Below are 22507 nucleotides of genomic sequence, written 5' to 3' on the forward strand. Positions count from 1 at the left end.
CATTAAAATCACAATGAGACCACTAAGCATCCACACACCCACTCAAATTAAACAGCTTGGCAACACTGGATGTTGGGGAGGATTTGTAGCCACTGAAGCTCTCATATATCGTGAATGAAAGTGGAAAATGGTACAATCAATTTGCAAAAAGTGCTGGTAGTTTCCTATTAAACTAAATATATACCTACCTGTATGATCCAGCAATTCTACTCCTAAGTATTTACTCAGGAGAAATGAAAGCATAAATCTATAAAAGAGACTTGAACTAGAATGTTTATAGGAAGTTTATTCATAATTGCCGAAACCCGGAGATGTCTTGAGTGCTCATCTGCTGGAGAATAGCTAAAGAGACGGTGGTATGTGCATATCATGACATAGTCCACCGCAATAAAAGGAATGAAGTACTGGTACATACAAAATGATAAACCTCAAAAACATTATTCTGAATGAGAGAAGCCTTATCTAGAAGAGTATATACTGTGTTTATTCCACTTTTATGAAATTCTAGAAAAGAATATCTAATTTATAATTTCAAAAAGTTAGAAGACAGATGGCTTCCAAGAGGTTAGAGGTGGGGATCAACTAAGAATGGGCATGAGGGAACGTTTTTGGATAATGGTAATATTCTGTATCTTGGTAGATTACACCGGTGTATGCATTCATCAAAACTCATTTAAGGATACTCAAGAGTTGTGCATTTTGCTGTATGAAAATTTTACCTAAAAAAAAAAAATGAACCATAAACAAATATTGAACTCTAGTTAATTATATGTATGCTGAAGTGTTTAGGGGTGAAAAATGCCTTCAACTAACTTTTAAATGTATTTAAAAAATTAGATTGATTGATGGATGAAAAGAGGGATGGACAGATAGTTACATGATAAGCAATAAACAGCTTTATCTAGGTGGAAATCTGGGTGGTGAGCACAGCACGTTCATTATGATATTTTCAACTTCTATAGATATTTGAAAATTCTTATAATAAAATGGGAAGTGGGGGCCGGCCTGGTGGCACAAGCCACTAAGTGCACGCGCTCCGCTGAGGTGGCCCGGGGTTCGCTGGTACGGATCCCGGGCGTGCACGGACGCACCGCTTGTCAAGCCATGCTGTGGCAGCATCCCATATACAGTGGAGGAAGATGGGCACAGATGTTAGCCCAGAGCCAGTCTTCCTTAGCAAAAAAAGAGGAGGATTGACAGATGTTAGCATAGGGCTGATCTTCCTCACCAAAAATAAAATAAAATAAAATAAAATAAAATGAGAAGTAATAATGAGGAAGACCTGGATGTACTGATATAAAATAAACTTTTGAATTTATCGAATAAGAATATATTGTTAATAAAATAAGAATGAAGGTACAGGAAGATCTGAACTGTGAGCTACTACCTGTGTAAAAGAGAAAGAGTCAGATACATGTAAACTTAAACAAGCAAAGAATACTTCTAAGAACATACACAATAAATGTATTTACTTGTTGCTTCTGGAGAGAGTAACTTACTTTTTGCTCTGTTTTTATTTTTTGAAATTTTAACCATGCACATGTATTAATTCAATAATAAATACATTAAAATTATATGATAATTTGGTATCCATGACACTCCCCGAAAGAAAAATCTAGAGAGACTACCGCAGTTAGAAGAGCATGAAAAGGAAGAATATCTTTGCTGTTGTTTTGAACAAAGAGAATACCAATAAGGAGAAAAGATTGGGAATTTTGTGAAGAATAGGGGTCATTTGGTAATTTTCACAAGGATTTAGGCTTAATGAAATAGAAAAAGATTTGGGGTTGTTTTGGAAGAAAGTTTGATATATTTGACTAAGAAATTTTAACGTATCCCTACATGTCAAGAAAAATTGGATTATTCTATACCTTTCACCAGTATACAAAGGGTTACTGGAATATTGTTATCCCTAACATACCACATCTCTTCTACTATAAGGTAACTTGTTTTTCACAGTTTTATTTTTCTGAAATATCAGCAAATCCTATAACCAATGTTCATTTCTAATGTAATGGTAGTAACCACCATAATTAACAGTTATGTTTTTAACAGTGCATATTATTATAATAGATGGAATCTCAGAATCAAAGAAATCAGGTAGATTAGTTTACGAGAATTTCTTTCTAGAGTCCCTGTTTCCTTTAGGGTGTCAGGCCTATCTGTCATTCTCAGTCATCCACCAGATCCTCCTCCACTAAGACACAGGCAACTGCAAGGTGAGGCAAGCTTTAATAGTCCTGATGTTGACTTTTGGGCTTGGGGGTCACAGAGACAGGATTTGAATCCTGCTTCCGTCACTAACTCTTGGATTATGTGAACTTGGATAGGTTATAGATATTTATGTCTTATCTGTAAAATTTCCTAACCTGTAAAAATGGGACAATAGTAGCCTAATTCATAGACAGACTGAAATAATACATGTAACACAGAGAGTAAGTGCTCAAAAAAATTTAGCTCAGCTTTTATGCAAGTATAAACTATTTCAGGTAGTTACATGATAGAGGAAATCAGTCGGATATTGGAAAAGCTTCACAGAACTGTGGTCAAATTTTACAGAGGGATGATCTGTTTTATAGTCCATATTAAGCTGAATTAGAATAGAATAAACCTTACTACAAATGTCCAGGGATTAAGTAAAGAGGAACCAAGTACTTATGACTGTGATTACTGAAATGAGAGACAATAGAGATATAATGCAATGTAAGTGGTGCATTGATAAATGAGGAAGGTGAGGAGGAAAGAGGCAATAAAGATGAATTTCTGAGCCTAGAGAAAAAGATGAGTGGGGATACCATTTATTGGGAGGGAGGAATTCAGGAGCAAGAGCTAGCTTACTGGAGTATGTGTTGGGGAGGAATAATGAATTCAGTTTTGGACAACCACAATGGAGACTCAGCAGACAGTTGAAATTCTGAGTCATAAGCTTCTCTCATATTCTAAAATTTTACCTTTAGTTATTTGAGCTCAATACTGCATCCCATTCTTGCTTTATACACAGTGCTCAATAATGAAGGAGGGGAGGTGGTGGACACGTGGTGGATGGATGGTGGTTGCATGCTGGGACACCTCATGAATGAAGAGCCACACAGCTCCATTAGGGGGCAGACTAATTTTCTCCATATTCTCCAGAAACTCAACTTCCTACCACAGGAGGGGGACAGAGCTGATAGGGAAGGAACTACACAGTGGGGAGGAAAGATGAACTTGAGTTTGACTTCTTAGTGCCTTCTCTCAAGAGAGGCGAGAGGGTATCACCTAAAGATGCTGACTTTTCTGCTACTTCTCCTGGGACTAGGTATGAGCCTTATCCAGTGGGGAGTTTGGGGTTAATGCTAATGCTGAGTAGAGGAATAGAGGATCTGAGGCCACCAGTCAGAGGATGAGGAGGCGATGTTGGATTAGAGGATTCTGACAGCATAACAGTTAGCAGAACAAAATGGAGGCAGTGCTATGGGATTCTTCAGGAGCCAAAGTGATATTGAAACAAATAGTAAAGAGAACTTCCTGCCTGGGCACAAGCTTGTCAGCCCTCATGTGTTTTTCTCTCTCTCTGGAACTAGGCTCTGTGTTTGGTGCTCTCCTCTCTCAAAAGCCAAGCAGGGCCATCTGTCAACGTGGGACCTCCATGAGCATCCAGTGTCAGGCCGATACCCAACTCACCCTCATGTTCTGGTACCGTCAGCTCCCAGGACAGAGCTTGATACTGATTGCAACTGCCAATCAGGGCTCTGAGGCCACTTATGAAAGTGGCTTTGTCAAGGACAAGTTTCCCATCAGCCGCCCAAACCCAACATTCTCAATTCTGTCTGTGAACAACACGAGCGTCGAAGATAGCAGCTTTTACTTCTGCAGCGCTGGAGACACAGTGCTGGGCACAGATCAAAGAGCTGAGCAAGAACCTCAGCTCCCTCCCACCCAGCTCCCACCTAGACGAGCCTGAGGACCCTGTCAAGGCAGGCTGGAGGGAGGAAACCACAGCTCTCAGGCAGACGGCTGCTTGTGTGTTAGTGAGTGAGTATGGGTATGAACGGGTAGACTGGGGATGGGGAGAGAATCTATAGTGCTAGCTAGAGGCCTGTATCCACAGACAGGAAGAGTAACTACCAGGAGGCTAAGAATAAAATTTCTTCCAGAAAATTGTTTAGAAATACTCAGTAAAGATAATCAGATACTACAGTTTGCCTTCAAGTGGCAGGGTCAGAAATATCTTTTAACTATTTTATATCAAGGCTATATTTAGTTCCATCATTATAGTTCAAAAGGCCCTTCATCATTTTGATATCATACTGGTCCGTTGCATTGATGGCATTATGCTGATTGTTCTTGGTGTATAGAAATTATAAAGCACTCTAGATGCCACAGTTTGACACATGCATGCCAGACCAATGTAAAATCTGCGAAAGTTCAGAGACCTGCCCAACTGGTTGGAGTATCCTCTCTAAAGTGAGAGAGAAGCTGCTCATCTTATATCACCTGACATGGAAAAAGAACTGCAGCGCTTAGCGTGCCTCTCTGGACTTTGGAGTCAACCTATACTACAGTTGGGTGTGCGATTCTGGCCCATTCATGTGCAGTCTGTAAGGCTGGGCCAGTGCAAGAGAGAGTTCTATAGCAGAACAAGGCTGTGAGGAGAGCTGCCCTGCCGCCTGGGCCATACACTAAGTAGACTCGGTTGTTCTTGAAGTGCCTGTGGCAGATAGAGTTGCTCTGTGGAGCCCCAGCAAGAGAACCACAAGGGAGAGACAGAGTTTTGGTGTAAAGACATACTCTCTTCTACCTACCAACAACTATTCTTCCTTTGAAAAGCTGCTTCTGGATCTTTCCTGAACGCTTCATCATGGCATTCAGAGCTGGGTGTTATCTGATCCACGAAACTGTAAAGTTGGACATGCACAGAGTTTTCTGTCATTAAGTGGAAAACGTATAATCAAGACCAGACTCAAGCATCGCTAGAAGAAGACACAATCCAATTCCAAGAGCAAGTCTCACGCTACATACTCCTATTCCACTCCCTTACCCTCAACCCACATGCAAGGTTTCATGGGATTCTCTATTTCCAGTTGAAAAAGCGTGGGCCTTTTTCTGGATAGGTTTGCACTTTTTTCTGGAATGATCATTACAGTCTAACACAGCGTGTTTCTGAAAGGTAGTGGTTGAGGGAAATCTTCTTAAGGGCCAGAACTTCAGTCCCTAAACCTGGTTGTCCACATCTTATAGGAGAGATGGCACGAAGTATAGATCTAGCCTGTGTTCAATTTTCTTTCACACAACCCTCTAGACTCTTTAACCATTCTTTCCCATTTTCCCTCTTTTTGCTTCTCTGTGCTGCATTATGGGTAATTTCTTAAGACCTACTGTCTAGTTTACTAATTCACACCTCAGCTCCAATAAGCTGTTTAATCTTTTAATTGACTTTTTTATTTATATTAACTTTCATTGCTAGGAAATCTACTTGGGTCTTTTTACAAACATGAGTGGTCATTTTTGAAAGCATCTCATTTCTCCTGTATTTTTAAATGATTTTATTTCTTTAAGAATATTAAACATATATTTGGAATTTTTATCTGTTAATGCCAATATCTGATGACGTCTTGCATCTGGTTTTCTTGTTTGTAATTTCTGCTGACTCTCACTCAGGGTGGCTTATTTCTTATTTCTGTGCACTATATAATTTGATATTATGAATTCATCTTTGGGAATTCCTTAAATCCTAGACTAAAGGTGGGTTTTCCAGGAAATATTTATTTTTGCCTATGTCAGCAGTTGGGGTGCAACAGACCTGATATCATTTTGTTTTATAATTCTCTGCGTGTATCTTCTTGGCCATACATTGTCCATCCCAAACCCCAGGGGCTGACTACTCAGTGGCCATGAATATTCAGAGGAAACTTTTTTTAATCTTCCACCCAAAGCCAAGACCAAGAAAAACAATATTTCTTGTTAGCTGCATGTGAGGTTTTTTAGTTGGCCTTTTCACTATGTGGGTAGCTCTTCACGTGTCCTGGCTTTATAAAGGAGCACTGCCCATCTCACCCCTGGTCCTATGTAAGGTCCAGTGGGTTTTGCCCAGTTTCCACACATCTGATTCTCTCTTTTTTTTTTTTTTTTGCTGAGGAAGATTCTCTCCGAGCTAACATCCACTGCCAATCTTCCTCTTTTTGTTTGTGAGCTGCCACCACAGCATGGCCACTTATAGACGAGTGGTGTAGGTCCACGCCTGGGAGCGAAACCTGGGCTGCCGAAGCGGAGCATGCCAAACTTAACCACTAGGCCACCAGAGCTGGCCCTACACATCCTGATTCTTGGCCACAGGTATTCATATGTATCCAGTGGGACTCATTTGATAGAATGGGTCTAGTGCTAGCTTCCTCCCTGCCTCACGCTTCCATTTCCCTAAGAAGTCAGGAAATTCACCTACAGATAGGCCTTGGATTGCAAGCACCTTCCTACATTACAGCAAAATTTTCTCCTAAGAAGCAGTAAGTCACTGTGGTTAGGAACTTGAACTCTGTCATCAAGCAGATCCGAGTTTAAAACTCGGTTCTACTGCTTTATCACTAGGTGTAACCTTGGACAAGTTACATGAGTTCTTTATATATATCCTCATATGTAAAATAAGGACAATAATGAAAACAAAAAGAATGAGGAATGAGGGTTTGTTATAAGAATGAGATGAGATCATCCATATAGAGCACATAACACTGTGCCTGGGAGAGACAAGACACACCACTACCTAAATTTATTTCTTACTGTAACACATGAAATTCTACCATCAGCAATTCCTTCCTCAAGGTTAGGTATTATCCTCTCTGGGAAAATCTTATTTATTATTACAATTGTTTCTCTTTATTTTAGCTATTTTAATTTCAAAATAAATGATTGTGGGGCCGGCCCCGTGGCTTAGCGGTTAAGTGCGTGCGCTCTGCTGCTGGCGGCCCGGGTTCGGATCCCGGGCGCGCACCGACACACCGCTTCTCTGGCCATGCTGAGGCCGCATCCCACATACAGCAACTAGAAGAATGTGCAGCTATGACATACAACTATCTACTGGGGCTTTGGGGGGAAAAAATAAATAAATAAAATCTTTAAAAAAAAAAAAAACAAAATAAATGATTGTTATTGTAAAATACACAGATTATTAAAATGAGGAAAATTTAAATTACTCAAAGTTAGTTAATACCATACATACAGTTTTATAATTTATTCTATTAACCCAGCAATAGTTCATGAATACCATTTCATGTCAAAAAGTCTACTTTGCCTTAACTTTTATAAGAATAGTTCAATATATTGATGACCATCCTATATATATCAGTTTTTATAAGCAAAACCAAAGGCTAGGGAAATATCCATATGCTAGATGAGAGGGTTATTTAATTTAAAAAGCAACGGTTGTGTGTGTCGATTTATTCTGTTATAGACTCAGCAGGGAATAATGAAAGCCCTCCTAACCCCACCTTTTCATGGTGGGCTCCTTCTTACTCAGGTCTCAACTCAAATATCACTTGTCCAAAAAGATCCTGCCTAATATAGCACTCTCAACCCAGCCACCAGTCACTCATATCCATTATCACTTTATCCTATTTTAATAACACCTAATCACCATTGTCTGAAATAAATATATATACCATATTTACATAATATGCATATATCCTATTTATTTTCTGCCTCCCATCGCTATACCTCCTCACATGTGTGTGGAAACACACATACACAAATACAAATAAATGCCACAAAAGCAATGACTTTTTCTCTTTTCTTCATGGTTGTTTCCTTACAGATTAGAAAAACTGCAGGAATATCACAGGAATTCAGTAAATATTTACTGAATGTTATGAACTGAATTGTGATTCTCTAAAATTCATTTGTTGCTCTCCTAACTCCCACCCAGTATTTTAGCATGTGACTGTATTTGGAGATAGGGTCTTCAAAGAGCTAATTAAGTTAAAATTAGGCCATTAGGGTGGGCCCTAATCCAATCTGGTGAGTGTCTTTATGAGAAGACATTAGGACACACAAGAGAGACACCAGGGATGGGCTCACAGAGGAAAGGCTATGTCAGGACACAGTGAGAAGAAGACCATCTGCAAGCCAAGGAGAGAGGCCTCAGGGGAAACCAACCCTGCCAACACCTTGATCTTGGACTTCTAGCTCCCAGAACTTTGAGAAAATAAATTTCCGTTGCTTGAGACACCTAGTCTGCAGTATTTTGTTACGGCAGCCCTAGCACACTAATACTGAGTAAATAAATATGATTCAGAAGAAAAGAGGAAAATCTGCCAAGCAGTATGGATTTCCTAGAGAAAAACTCTACAAAAGCATTTGAGTTTAGACAATGTAAGCCCGTAAGGAAATGAACCGGATTGCTCTAATAGGAAGGGAACAGACAGTTCAATCTTTATATTTGAATAAAAAAGTGGCCCAACACCATGTGCCAGCTGGCTCTGCTGCCTTCCCCAAAGCTGGGAAAGGGAACAGATGCTATGGGTTCTAGAGAGGTAATTCCAGAACCTGCTCAAACACAGTGGCCCTGAAGTGGATGGTCCTCAAATTGGAACTGTGTTGTGCCTGTCTGGACTGAACACTCAGTTCTGAGCCTTGGGAGCCTTTTGAAGATCCTCCTGGACAGGTCGGCCTACAGGAAGTGGACTGACCAATTGGCTGCCTTCCAAGCGGTCAACACAGTCTAGAGCTTTTATGAGCTAAACGAGTGGAGGGAGCTCAATTGACCAATTGGGGTTATCATTAAACCGGGGTTGTGGGGCTCAGTCTGGACTTAATACAACCTAGGAAAATAAATTTTAAAAAATGTCATTTATTAAACGCTGAGTAACATGGAACAAGTCATGGCTACTACAATAATAACAGGCCACATGGGTGTTCCTCCTGGACTTGCTCCTGGCTTTCTTCTGCTTACTCTCCAGTAGACTCTGGAGTCACTTAAACAACTCTCATAGGCCAGTGATAGCACAAGGGGTGATGGAAATGTGAACAGAAAGACCGTTACATTGCAGGAACCAATCTGTCTTTAGATAATGTTAAAGCCTCAATTGCTAGAGATGTCCCATTCATCCCTCTACAGAAGCTGGAAGACCAGATAAAATATGTGAATGGACTTCCCTCTGAACATAAAACTACCTGTCTTCCTTGGCTTTAAGGTGGGCAGCAGGAAGGTTGAGGGAAGGAGCAGCAGGCTACTCCATTTAGCCAATCAGCCTTGACCAGTGACCACGTCTCTGTCTTACCCTTCAATTCTTCTGGATCACACAGAGCACCCCTTCACTATCCAGATTCAGTGATTCCCAGGCTGAGATGCTCAAGAAAATAGTTCTCATTGGATAAAGAGAAATTGTGTCATGGGGAAAATATGTAGTTTAGAAAAAAATAATGGAGGAAGAAAGGAGCTGGGAGTTTGGAGGAATCTGATAAAAATCTATTTTCAGACCACCAGGAGGTCCAAAAGACCTCACTACATAGCAACATGATGGGAAATGAACTTAGCTTGAATAGCAAAAGGCTCTGGTGTCATCACTGCATTCCTTAGCTAGGTGACCTTGGAGAAGTCACTTAACCACTAAGCTTTATATTCTTTTTTTTTTTTTTTTACAATTTTATCTATTTATTTTTCCCCCAAAGCCCCAGTAGATAGTTGTATGTCATAGCTACACATCCTTCTAGTTGCTGTATGTGGGACGCCGCCTCAGCATGGCCGGAGAAGCGGTGCATCAGTGCGCGCCCGGGATCCGAACCCGGGCCGCCAGCAGTGGAGCGCGCACACTTAACCGTTAAGCCACGGGGCCGGCCCAAAGCCTTATATTCTTCATTGGCAACAGGGAGAAAACGGTATCTGCTGCCTATCTTGTAAGGCTTCACTGAAGATCAAATGGAGGAAGGGAAGCTGAATGTTCTGTGGTAGAGCGTGCAGGCTGAAGAGTCAGACTATCATGCTTACATCCCATCTCTACAACCTACCGGCTGTATGACCTTGAGCAAGCGACTTCACCTCTATAAAGTTCATCTTGTCATCTATAAAATGGGTGACCCCATAGATGGTTGTGCTGACAAAACGAAAAATGTTCCATGGAAGACTTACACAGAAACTATTCACTATCATCATAATTAAAAGACAGTGGTTGGATATGCTAAGCACCAAATATGAAATAAGAGAATGTCTTAGAGAGACAAGCAGAGGAATCCGTAGTTCAGAATAAAGAATATCAAGAGCTGCACAGATTTATCAAAATTGAATTTGGGCAAAGATGGACCTGAATCCATCCTACACGTCTGAGCCTAGAGTATGAGGGAACGGTCTCCACCTATAGCAACCTTCTCTGCCTGGGAGGTGATTCCTGCTACTTTGAAGAAGACTGACCTCATTCCATGTTGTGGGTGTGATAGTTTATTCTAAGGAAGAGCACAAAATATCAGGAGAAGACTAGTCTGAAGGCTTTAGACACAGAAAATCCCCAAGCTCTTGGGTGTTCCTTTCTAGACAGAGTCAGAGTCACAAGCACCAATCCAAAAATATTCTCCCTTTTCCTAAAATAATTTCCTATCTTCTACCTAGGATCACCTCCCCATACCTGTCCAGGGCTTGTTGGTATCTACAACAATAATCTCCTTAGCCTTTAAAACAGGACTTCCTATGAAGACTCCATGACAAGGGGACAAAACCAAAATAGCATTTTTGGTGACATTACAGAAAAAACCCCTATTATCAAGGCTCCACAACCTGGGTCAGCTACCTGTGAGCAGAAAGAGGTGTGTCATTTATGCCTTAGACATGGCCTAGAGCCTTACCATTGTCCAAACAGGAACCAGTCTATTTTTAGATAATGTTAAGGCCTCACCAGCAAGGTGAGGATCTGAGACCAGGTGCCAGGTGGGAGATTAATTCAATCTTCTATTTCTGCAGGGGAGACAAATATCAGGAGGGATCAGAATGTAGCTAGTCCTGGCTTGACCTCCAATAAACTTACTTGCCATCTGCAGCAATTCCCACATTTCACAACACTTTCCACGCCTCCCCAAGAGGATCAAGGCCTCAAGACTTGGAGGCCAGCTCAGCCATTCATAGATCTGTATTCTTGGGCAAAACAGAGCCTTTCTAATTCTCAGTCTCATCCTCTATAAATGGAAATAATTTGTTCTGCACACCTCACAATTAAATCTTTTGTGAAAAGTTAAACATGAAACTCAACACACATGAAAATCAGCATGCCACTGTCATTTGTGTGTCTGAAAGCTCTTTCAAAGCTGTCATGCACTGTACAGATATAGCAGTATTCCCACCCGGATGTGAGCCGATCAGGGACAGAGGGTGTGCAGTGAGGAGAAGGGAGCCCTCCGAGCAGTGGGTCTCCTGTTGTGGAGAAGCTGGCTTCCAGCCATGTCAGGCACTAGACCAGAAGACACCCTATGGGTCCCTCCCAACCCCATGAGCCCATACTAAATTTCCCCCAGTTCACTCTAGTTTCCATTTACTCCATCCCTCCAGCTTACTTCCTGTCTCACCACCAGATTTCTGCATTTTTCTCACTTTGTTCACCATTTCCAGAACTTTCATTCATTTTTACCTTTCAGAGAACTCAAACGTGAACTCTGCCCACTCCTGCCCCTCACCAACCCTGAGCTCAGAGGAGCTAAGTCCCTTCATAAGAGAGCTCCTCCACCTGGCTCACATAATTAGACTCAAGCGCAGACACTAGCTCCAGCTCTATACCCCTCTTGCCAGGTTGTGCCTCAATAAATTACAGGGCTGTGTCTTGGTGGCCATGGCAGGTCCCAAATCGAGATCATTTCTGGAAAGATTCACTCTGTACTGAGCCTAGCACAATTGTCCCAGTGCATCAAAGACAGAAAATTCCAGAATTCCCCCACCTCCAACTTTGTTATTCATCACCCAACACTCAACACCTTTTCCATGTACGAAACTCTCTACCTACTGCTGATTTTCTGATTGCAATCCAAATTTACTGTGTCCAAACCCTTTCTAATATCTGATCTGGAGCACTTAATGCCAGCTCAGGCTGTCAGCTCCCAGCAGGTGGGGTCATTCGTCATGATGGTTAGTGCAGACACGAGGCTGCTTGAAGAGAACCCACGACAGCATGAGTGATGAGAAAGACCAATGTCCTGAGAGTGAGGAAGAGGAGGAATGTGCCATTGGTCTTCTGTCCCTCAAATGTTATCAGGTAAGCTCCTGCTTAACCCTTGCCCCTGCCTCCTTCCAAATGCTCCCCTCCACAAGCCTTGGTAGGAAGAAGAGCCAGCTGAAAGCCCAGACTCCTGAGGAACACTGCCTCTTCCTTCTCATGACCTCTTGATGTTGGGATTCTGGTTCCCCAAAACTTTGGATTTGACCTTTCTGCCCAGTGGTTTAGACTTGAGAGAAGGGTCCTCATGCTTACAGATATAAGACTTAGACAAGACTTATTTCCTCTCACAGAGGCTCCAGGATACTGTGTAGCCAAGTTTGCTACCGATATCAGCCCTTCCTTAAAGTAAGTGAAATAAACCTCCATGAGGTCAGAGGATTTCCAGGGGCCCAGGTCATTCTTCCTCCTCTAATCCTCATCTCCTCAGCTTCAGAAGGCCCAGCTGTGATATGTGGGGGCTTGGCTTCCCTTGTGTTCCCCACCCCAGAATCCTTCCAAGAATCAGCTGACCTTCCTGTCTGCCCTCAGAAGGTAAGTTTCCTTATCACCTGTAGGTCACAAATCCACAGAGCAGCCAAACATAGGAGAGCTGATGCAAGACCCTGGGAAGGGGAAAGCTGCAGGTGTGTTTGTCCTGGGCGGAGCGGCGACCTTCTGCCCTCACGTGCACCCCTCTCCCTCACTGTGGGAGCTATAAAGGCTCTCCACCACCCACCCAGTCATACGTCCACCACCATGAATCCCCTCCTGGTTCTCGCCTTCTTGGGAGCTACTGGTGAGTTGCTTGCATTGCTTCAGGCCCCGCTGGCCCCCTCTGCTGGCAGAGATGCATGCTCTACCATTTTCGCTGCCTCTGCTGTTTGCCCTGGGCTGTGATAGTCCATTTCCCCTGTCTAGAACTCCTCCTTCCATTCTTAGGCTCTCTTTAAGCCTCGCCTCTCACCTTCTACCTGACTCCACTCCCAGCCCCATTGTTCATCCATATCGGGGCCTTGGGTGGAGGGGCTGGAAAGGGAGACCAGGTGGAGATGGTCCATGAAATGAAGCAGTGGTCTTGGAGGCTTGGTTGTGACAGCTCTTGGTAAGCTCCACCATAGCTGTTCTTAACCTTGGATACACCTGAAGAAGTTGAAAAACTAATCACACCAGAACCCTATCCCTAGAAATTCTGACTTAACTGGCCTGGGGTGTGGCCTTTGCACTGAATTTTTAAGCTCCCCAGGTGACTTTAAGATTCCCAGGTGTGCAGCCAAGGTTGAGAATCCCTGTCGTATTGGCCAATAACAGTGCCCACCTTTGTCCTGCCTCATGGGCCTGGGGGCTGCTCTCCTTCACCTCAGTGCACAGATTTGAGCTGTGGGAGAAGCTGGGTACAGCCAGGGTTACTTAGCCAGGACATTTTCCTAGCAAGGCCAACTTATCCTGACAATCTGGGGCTCGAATAGCTGTGGGGAGTAGATTAGTGATGACTAAGAGAGAGGAGCATACAGTGGATGAGAGAACCACATTCCTACCGGGATCACACGGAGCGCACTGTGAGGGCGTTTTTTGTGTCCTTGCCCTGGTGGCTCCAGTAGAGGTCTGGGTCTGAGCTGGTCAGGGCACCTAGCTTCGTGCCCTGCCAGACTCAGAGAGACTCGGGAGAACCACATCCTGCAATCGCGACTGGAGATGGTAGCGCCCCCTCGCTGCCCATCTTTCATCACTGTGGTTGTGAAGGATCCTGACTAGCATGTTGCAGCCACAGCGCTCCAGGACCCACCAGCCAGCTTCCTGCTGAATTGTCTTCTCTTTTCCTATCTCCATTCAAGTTGTTTTCGCCACTGCTGACGACGATGACAAGATCGTCGGGGGCTACACCTGTAAGAAGAATTCCATCCCCTACCAGGTGTCCCTGAATGCTGGCTACCACTTCTGCGGTGGCTCCCTCATCAGTGACCAGTGGGTGGTGTCTGCGGCTCACTGCTACAAGGCGTGAGTGCTGGGGCCCTGACCGCAAAGCCCACCACTCGGGGTCCTCCCAGAGAGCTGGGGTCAGTCTAGGGGAGTGCTGAGGTCTGGTAAGACAGATGGGAGATGTGATGGAGAAGTTGTCAACAGGCAGCTGACTCGCAGGAGCTGGGGGTGAAAAGGGACATAGGACAGGAAGCATCTCACGCCCAAAACAGATAAAACAGCAAAGGCTGTGGGTCATAAAAGCAGAGAGGGTCTATTTTGGGGTAGTAAGGCCCAGTGGGAAAATAGGCAAGGACTTTACACAAGTAACCTGTGCCAGTTGGCTACACGTTAAAACCACCTAAGAAGTATTCAAAAAATACCGATGCCTGGGTCCTATTCCAGGGCCATTAGCTCAGAATTTTCAGGAAGAGGGTCTGAAGATCAGTGAGTTTCGAATGCTCTCTACCTCTGGTGAGTCTACTCTCCAGGCAGAGCTGAGAATCACCACCTGGACCAAGGCTTCTCACACCCAAGTGTGAACAGGTTCCCCTGGAGGACCTACTAAGTCCCAGATCTCTGGTACCCACCCCCAGAGTCCCTGATTCAGCAGGTCTGCAGTGGGAACCTAGCATCTGCATTTCTAACAAGTTCCCAGATGATGCTGAGGCCGCAGGTCCTGGGGTCACACTTTGAGACCCACTGGATTAGATCAGACAGAATGACGATGCTTACCAGACCAGGAATGGAGGGACTCAAAGTCACTGCGTGTGATTAGCAAGTTACAGAGGATGAAGAATGCCCGGGGAACCTCAAGCAGCTCGTTTGTGCCCATGTCACTGGATGCAAGAGGGTAGTGTGGGACAGGTGCTGGGAAAGCAGATCGAGGAGCGATCCCTAACTGCACGCCTTCACCTCATCCCTGCCCCGCCACCACCTGCCACTGAAGCAGAAAGGTTCCTGGTCTCACACCTGCACTGGCCCACCCCTCCCGCCCTGTGATATTGCCACACCCCCGCCCGTGAGCAGGGAGCTCCAGAGCCCTGGAGAAAAGCGGGGAGGGGAGCAAAGGCCTTCACTGTGCTTCCCTTCCAAATAGCCGCACACAGGTGAGACTGGGAGAGCACGACATCAAAGTCGTGGAGGGGAACGAGCAGTTCATCAACGCGGCGAAGATCATCCGCCACCCCAAATACAACAGCAGGACCATGGACAATGACATCTTGCTGATCAAGCTCGCCTCGCGTGCGGTCATCAATGCCCAGGTGTCCACCATCTCCCTGCCCAGCGCCAGTGCAGCTGCTGGCACCGTGTGCCTCATCTCCGGCTGGGGCAACACCCTGAGCTCTGGCTGTGAGTGGGACCCTCACTACTTCCCCCTCTGACTTCCCACATGGCCCAGACCCCAGCAAGCCCCTGTGCTTGGACTCGTTTGCTTCCAGTCTGCAAATGTCAAGTGCCCCCTACACGCAGGACTCTGTGCTGGGTACTGGAGAGAGGCAAAGTCTCCAGGAGTGGACCCCTAGAATCTAAAGACGGGACAAATACACACTTGCTATGATCACTTCTAGGGAGGGGTTCAGCACTGATCATTCCAGAAACTAAAATCCACTGTTCCTTTCTGGGGCTTATACTCCTGGGGTCCTCTCCTGGCTGCCCTCAGTGTTTGGCACTGGATTACTGTGCCCATCCTGGTCTGACCCCCATTTCTCCTTTCCTTGATCTCTTCCTGCTCCCCACAGCCAACTACCCGGACCTGCTGCAGTGCCTGGAAGCTCCGCTGCTGAGTCAGGCCAAGTGTGAGGCCTCCTACCCCGGGGAGATCACCAACAACATGATCTGCGCCGGCTTCCTCGAGGGAGGCAAGGATTCCTGCCAGGTGACTGGACCCTTCGCCTGCTGAGACCCTGCCCATCCACCGGCCTACCCGGGAGTGGGATTTGAACACCAAGGCTGTGGGGCTGACAGAGGGGAGCTCCGTGCAGTGGTCCCATGGAGAAGTGAGGAAGGCTGGTTTGTGTGGCATGTTGTCTCCTTAGTAAGAACGGGCCACCATGAGAAGGATGTGGAGCCACAGAGCTGACCGGAGCAGGGTCTTTTAAGGTTCAGATTGCATGTGGCTCTATTTGCCCTTTCTCCCTCTTTATAAAACTTGCCCTGCCTTCTTCCTCCCCAGGGTGACTCTGGGGGCCCCGTGGTCTGCAATGGACAGCTCCAGGGAATTGTCTCCTGGGGCGATGGCTGCGCCCAGAAGAACAGGCCTGGCGTCTACACCAAGGTGTTCAACTATGTGAACTGGATTCAGCAGACCATCGCTGCCAACAGCTAAAGCCCCCAGTCCCTCCGCCATCACTATGCTAATAAACTGGCCATGTACAAGCACCTGTGTCTGTGCCCGCTCCCTCCGGCCCCCGGCTCTGGGAAACACTGTCCCATCTGGGGTCACACAGGGCTCTACCCCTCACAGATGAGCAGAGCGCCCCACTTCCCACAATGTGTCTCATGGAATAGTAATTTAGCAGCATGTGAAGAGATGGAACTCAAAAAATAATAAGCAGGGGGCAAGGGGGGCTATTTTCTAGAGGAAAGTACATTTCAGAGAGGCTGCATTAAAGAGGTGCCTTGACCTTGGCACTTCCGGGGTCGTGAGTGCGGTGCTAATGTGTGCACACACAGGGCATGGTGTGCAGGGCCCCCCACCTCCAGTCCCCTGGACCCAGAGCGAACGCCTCTAGGAAGACACCTGTGCCAATCACCTTGGCCTCTTCTAGTCCCCTCTGTCATGTGCTCGTACTAACCAGCTTGTACCCCGTCCTGGCAGCAGAAGGCCCCACTGGCCCCTATCTCCCAACAACCAGCTCATGTGTCTGAGGGGGATAAGAGAGCTCCCTGGGTCTCCATCTCTCATGTTCCTGGGAAATCTGTGCTTTGTTCATCCCACATAACGATTCCAATATGTTTACACCATACTGAGGGCTTTACAGGCATTGTCACAGGTAGTTCCCCTACCCTCTGGAGTGGGTATTGTTCCAGTGGTACAGACAAGAAAACAGAGGGTCAGAGAAGGTTATTAGTTTACTCACATCCCTCATCCAGCAAATGGTAGATCTGGGGTTTGACTCCTCATTTGTCTGGCTCCACCCCACCCTGCAGTCTCTCCTGGCCCCTCAGCTCTGCTCTGCAAGGTCTTTCCCGCCCATCCTCACCTCACTGCACTTTCTGAGGGCTCTGGTCTCCTGTCCGTCTTCTAACATGTGCTCAGAGAGGCCCTGCACGCCTCCTTGATTCTCGATTAATACCTTTCCTGACCTCCCACAGCTTCCAAAATAGAACCCCAGCCCCTCATCCTAGGGATGTAGGGTTCTTCCTGCACTGGCCTGCCTGTGTTTCCAGGCTGTCTCTCTACTCCTCCCCTTCCCTGCCATGCTCCAGTGCTCAGAAGCCCTGGTGCTCCTCCAAGAAGCCATGCTCCTCTGGCCTCTAGCTCTGGACACTACTGGTCCATCTGGTTTGACCCCCTTCCCACCTGCCCCTTCACCCTCTTCAGAAAGGTCTTTTCTGACTCTTCCCACGCCCGATTCTCCGATTCTCTTCCCCGACCCCTGCATTGGCCCCTTGGACCCTCTGGTCTGAGTGAGGAGTCCTTCTGTTCCGTGTTGACTCCTACACAGTCCTTCTCATGCTGCTCAGTGAATATGGATGCATCCACCTTGGCATTCCACCACAAGCTCCTTAGGGAAGAAATCTCCTACTCATCCTGGTAGATCTAGTGGTTAGACAATGTCTGGAATATAATAGGCACCCAGTGATTGAAGGAATAAAGTATGAGCTAGGAGGCGGAGCAAATTACTGAAGAGAGAAAGAGACTTTCAGAAGAATGGTTCTCAAAGTGTGGTCCCTGGACCAGCAGCACCAGAATCACCTGGGAATTTAGGAGAAATGCAAATTCTTGGGCCCTACCCCACACCTCCTGAGTCAGAAATTCTGAGATGGAGCCCAGAAATTTGCATTTTAACAAGATGTCCAGGTCATTCTGACGCATGCTAAGGCTTGAGGACCAAGGTGGGAGAGAGATCCTCAGGCCCGCACTCTCGGTGAAAACAACAGTAACTCACTTTTTTGCTAACTGTATTCAGGCACCAGGACAGACCTTTATGTGTATTATCTTATTTAGTTCTCACAAGAATTCCATAAGGGAGGTGTTATTATTATTATTATTCTCATTTTACAGATAAGGAGACCGGAGTTTAAAGAGGTTTAGCACTCGCCCAGGGTTTCACAGACATAAGGAGGGGGCCTGGGTGGGAGCCCAGGCAGTCTGGATCTAGGAGGTGGGCTTTTCTGAGGGGTGGGGGCCTCAGCGGCCTCGGGGGCAGCGGCGCCACCTGGAGGCCCAGAACTTAAGTAAGGAGGCCTGGGAGCTCGTTCCAGCTCTGTCTCTTCATCATGCGTGACTTGGGCAACCCACTTAGCCTCTTCAGGGTTCAGTTTCATCTGACGAAATTAGGAGACGAATTCGAAGTTAAAATGAGTCTATTGACGTGCTTGAAAGTTTTCAAGAACGACACACATATGTAACATGTTATTTGCACATCTCCTCCCCACATCCCAACGCACACGTTGAGAACTGCTTCGCTCCGGTCTCCAGGAGCACTATCCACGTGCTTCTCGCGCCCTCAAGTGGCCACACTGAGACTGCAGTTACTTAGGTCTAAAAAGAAAAAAATAAGGAAACGCTGCCCCCTGCTGTCCAAACTGATGAATGACCCCACTCAACACCTGCCTAACAGGTCTAAACTCTTACCGAAAAAAAAAAAGCTGCGCGTGCGCGTGGGCATACTGACAGCCTGGCAGAGCGGCAAAGCTGGACAGACTCCATCAGGGTTAAAGGCAGCGGCGACGCCAAGACCGAGGTGGTGGTGTTCTTTGTAAGGCCATTCGGGATGAGGTCCCCAGCGAGATGGTCAAAAGGAAACCTACTTAGAGGGTAAGTTATTGACAGGCCAAAGGGGTAAATAAGACAGAATAATATACGGCAGCAGATCAAAATAAGTCATTACGTGGATGAAAATGTTCCTCGATGTGGAAAGGGAAGATAGAGGCCTTTCCACGTTCCAACTGATTAAAAGCAATCGATGACATTGTATTCAGGCTTACGGGGGAGTGTTGTGGATCCGTCACTATTCCTGAGTTAAACAGACTGTCTTCCCCTTTTTTCCCCCTAAATTCTAAGCGCCACACCATTGCACCCAGCTTGTGGCACCACCAGATAGCACTCTGATGTTCTCCACGGCCGACTCTTGCCCTTTTCCTAGTCAGAGCACAAGCAGTGGGTCCCAAGCCTGGCACAGAAATGGAAATACCCAGGGTAATTCTGTGCTCGACTGTTTATTTAAATACAAATTAATAAATCCAATCCTAGAGAGTGTTAACTCAAAAGATCCTGGGAATTACTCAGAAATATGCATTTTTCACAAACTTCCTAAGTGATTGGAGACTCATTAAGCAAATTCAGGACCATAAAACAGCGTCCTACATAAACTGAACTTCTTTGAAAAAAATGACTTTGTAAATAAAGTAGTTTTTTTGAGTAGCAAATTTAAAAACATTATTTAATGCAAGATTTTGTTCTTTTTCTTTTCTTTTAAAATTTTGTTAATTTAAGTTTTATTCTAGATAAATAATATGGCTGTATGGCTCAAAAATCGAAAGAATACAGTAAACTTGACACTGAGAAGTGTTACTTTTACTTCCATTTCGTTTCTGTCTACTCCACTCCTTCTCAATAGGTAATCACTCTGATCAGTTTCTTTTGTATCTTTCCAGTGTTTCTTTATGAAGAATCAAGCAAACAAAAGTATAATTATTTTCCCCTTTGTTACACAAAAGGTAGCCTGCAGGAACACTATTCTGCAGCCTGCTTTTTTCCAGTTAACAATGTATCTTAAAGAGCTTTCATAGCAACGTGAAACATTTCCATTTTTTAGCGTTGAATAATATTCCATTTTGTGAATGTATCACAGTTTATTTATCCAGTGCCTTACTGATGGGCACTTGAGTTTTTCCCAATCTTTTTGCTATTTCAAATAATGCAAATATTTTACACACATTTTTTATTTGTATCTAAGAATATTTACAAGATACATTCCCATAGATGGGATTTCTGGGTGAAAAGTAAATGCTTTTGTAATCTTTATAGATGTTTCCAAATTGCTCCCGATAAGGCTTGTATCATTTTGCACTCCTAACAGCAATAAGTGTATAAAAGTGCATATTTCACCACACACTGGCCAATAGAATGGTTTTCCATCTTTCAAGCTTTTGTCAATCAAATTGGTGAAAAGTGGCATTTCAGTGTAGTTTTACTTTGCATTTATCGCTGAGAGATTTTTTTCCTATGGTTAAGCAACATTTGGATTTCTTTTTCTCTGAAGCATCTGTTCTTTGCAGTTTTTATTGGGCTGCTGGATTATTTTCTTACTGATTTCTAGGAGTTCATCATATATTCAGGAGATTAGCCCTTACTGCGAGAATTGCAAATGTTTTGCCCATATTGTCATTTATCTTTTGATTCTGTGTATATTTTTCTGTGTAAGTACATCATCATTATGTAGTCAAGTTTGTCTTTCTTTTTCTTCCAGATTTTAAGCCACAGTTTGAAAGGCAATAAAAGGAAGCACCAGCCAGTGAAATGAGACCTAGGCCACTCACCTGGAGGTTAAATGTCACGTTCATCTCAGGCAGGGAAATTAAAATACTTGCCAATGACCTAAAATGTGTCTACCCTTCAGGGCAAAGAGAGGAAGACTTTGAGAGTGATTATGTGACTGTGCGATTGTATTCAAATGTTCCTAAGACTTCATTTATGCAGCTCTCCACGTGACTTCCCCCGACACCCTTTACCTAATTCCACGTCTGAAGTCCACAATGGGGAGTGAAGCGAGATGAGGACACAGGTGATCTTCCCTCACCCATGCCCATCAGAAATCCGGCCGCGCTCTCAGCTGTCACTTTGTTTATATCTAGAAAAGCCCTTCCTCTGTGTAGCTCATGGTGTTCTCCTCCAGACCACCCTCGAGGTTCAGAGTTGGGCCAAATGGACAGAGTCTGGGTATTAGGGGATCTCATTCTCGGATGAAGGTGTGACCTTTGAGTGACGCAAACTCAGGGGCAGGCCCAGGGTGGAAAGGGGGCTTCTGCTTCTTGGCAGGGTGGGTCTTCCGTCTGATGACAGCTTGGAGAGGGGCAGACACGGGGAGTTGGGGGGTGGGAACCAGCCCCTGCAGCAGATAGCTTTGCAAAGATGCAGCTCCGTGGAGCTAAGAACATCCTGCAGAAAGGGCATGGGGGTGAGGAGGTAGCCCCCTTGCCTGATCTGTACATACCCCACTACCTCACACCATGGCGGGTGATGGCACCGCCTCTGACCTCCAGTGCCCTCAAAGGAGCAGCTGCTCTGGTGATTTCTTCCAGGCTCCGAGGGGTGGGCCCGTGGGAGTGGCCGTTTTTGTACAAAGCTGTAACATTGTGGGGACAGCAGGGCCACGGTGATTCAACTTTACGGGCAACCTTTACAAAAACCTTTCTGCCTGTCCCAATGCCCGCAGTGCCTCCGCTTTTCTCCCAGGTCACAGGCCCAATCGTGGTTTGAGTCAAAATGCCTCCACCTCACCCCGGTCCACCTGTCAAGACAAGACAGGCCCGGCTCAGAACTGAAGCTTCCTGGCAGAGAGCCCAGAAGTAAGAAGAGTGCCTCAGTGGCCTCATGGGTGAAGGACTCAGGGACACCCCTTCATCCCAACCCCCACGGAACCTGGGACAAGGTCAGTGGGAAGGTGCATGGAGATGACCCATTCTATAAAGGAGAAGCCAGAGATATCTCATCTCTCTATGGACACAGTCACGGGTTCCGGTACCCTGCCCTCCTCTCCAGGCCCACATCCCTTTGATGGACCCTCAGAGAGAATTGAGAAGCGGGCATAGAGCCCTCTGGATGGACTCTGGTCACACTCTATGCCCCTAAGAGTCAAAGGTCAAAAATGTTTTTCTGCACAATTTCTATAAAGCAGAGGAGGGGATTTCTTACTCCAGAGTCCTCCAGACACCAGCCAGGGCCCCTCCTCTCTCCACGCCTCAAATTTGTTTTCCTCCTTGCCCCATGTCACTGTGTGAACACTGAAGTCTTCTTCGGAGAAGGCACCAGGCTCACGGTTGTAGGTAAGACATATTCCAGGTCTTTCCAGGCCCCTCGTAGGGGAAAGCAGGTCCGAAGTGTCCATTTTGGAGGGGCATGTTCTGATGTGCTAACTATGACTATCACTTCGGCCCAGGGACCAAGCTGACGGTCGTCGGTAAGGCTGGGGTCTCCAGGGGGTGGTTTGATGAGGGAGGACTCTATCCCGGGAAACGTG

General features: G+C 45.6%; 1 protein-coding gene, 1 long non-coding RNA gene and 1 gene segment (V, D, J or C); all 3 read left to right on the forward strand.

Moving 5' to 3' along the window:
- The first annotated feature begins 3182 nt into the window (after positions 1–3182).
- LOC106801821 (T-cell receptor beta chain C region-like) overlaps positions 3183–22507 on the forward strand; it is a 34372-nt gene continuing 15047 nt past the window's right edge. Inside the window, 4 exon segments of the C gene segment in view lie at positions 3183–3298; positions 3564–3868; positions 8999–9010; positions 22405–22447. Of these exon segments, the coding sequence occupies positions 3265–3298; positions 3564–3868; positions 8999–9010; positions 22405–22447 (394 nt within the window).
- Positions 12897–16461, forward strand: PRSS1 (serine protease 1). Its single transcript, XM_004430679.3, has 5 exons — positions 12897–12936; positions 13973–14135; positions 15196–15449; positions 15839–15975; positions 16273–16461. The coding sequence occupies exons 1-5, from the start codon at positions 12897–12899 to the stop codon at positions 16423–16425; spliced, it is 747 nt and encodes a 248-aa protein (XP_004430736.3). The 3' UTR covers positions 16426–16461.
- On the forward strand, positions 18943–21643 carry LOC147918299 (uncharacterized). The gene is made up of 3 exons (XR_015552442.1): positions 18943–19083; positions 20738–21052; positions 21570–21643. It is a non-coding gene; the product is annotated as an uncharacterized LOC147918299 (long non-coding RNA).

This window comes from Ceratotherium simum, chromosome 1, assembly GCF_057802395.1.
Source record: "Ceratotherium simum simum isolate JZ-2026a chromosome 1, ASM5780239v1, whole genome shotgun sequence".
NCBI classification, from domain to species: Eukaryota; Metazoa; Chordata; class Mammalia; order Perissodactyla; family Rhinocerotidae; genus Ceratotherium; species Ceratotherium simum.

Excerpts from the sequence above, each read along its gene's own strand:
- PRSS1 (XM_004430679.3), top strand. The coding sequence starts at position 12,897 with ATGAATCCCCTCCTGGTTCTCGCCTTCTTGGGAGCTACTG. Across the intron at positions 12,937-13,972 it reads CGCCTTCTTGGGAGCTACTG|TTGTTTTCGCCACTGCTGAC; the intron begins GTGAGTTGCTTG and ends TCTCCATTCAAG. Across the intron at positions 14,136-15,195 it reads GCGGCTCACTGCTACAAGGC|CCGCACACAGGTGAGACTGG; the intron begins GTGAGTGCTGGG and ends CCTTCCAAATAG.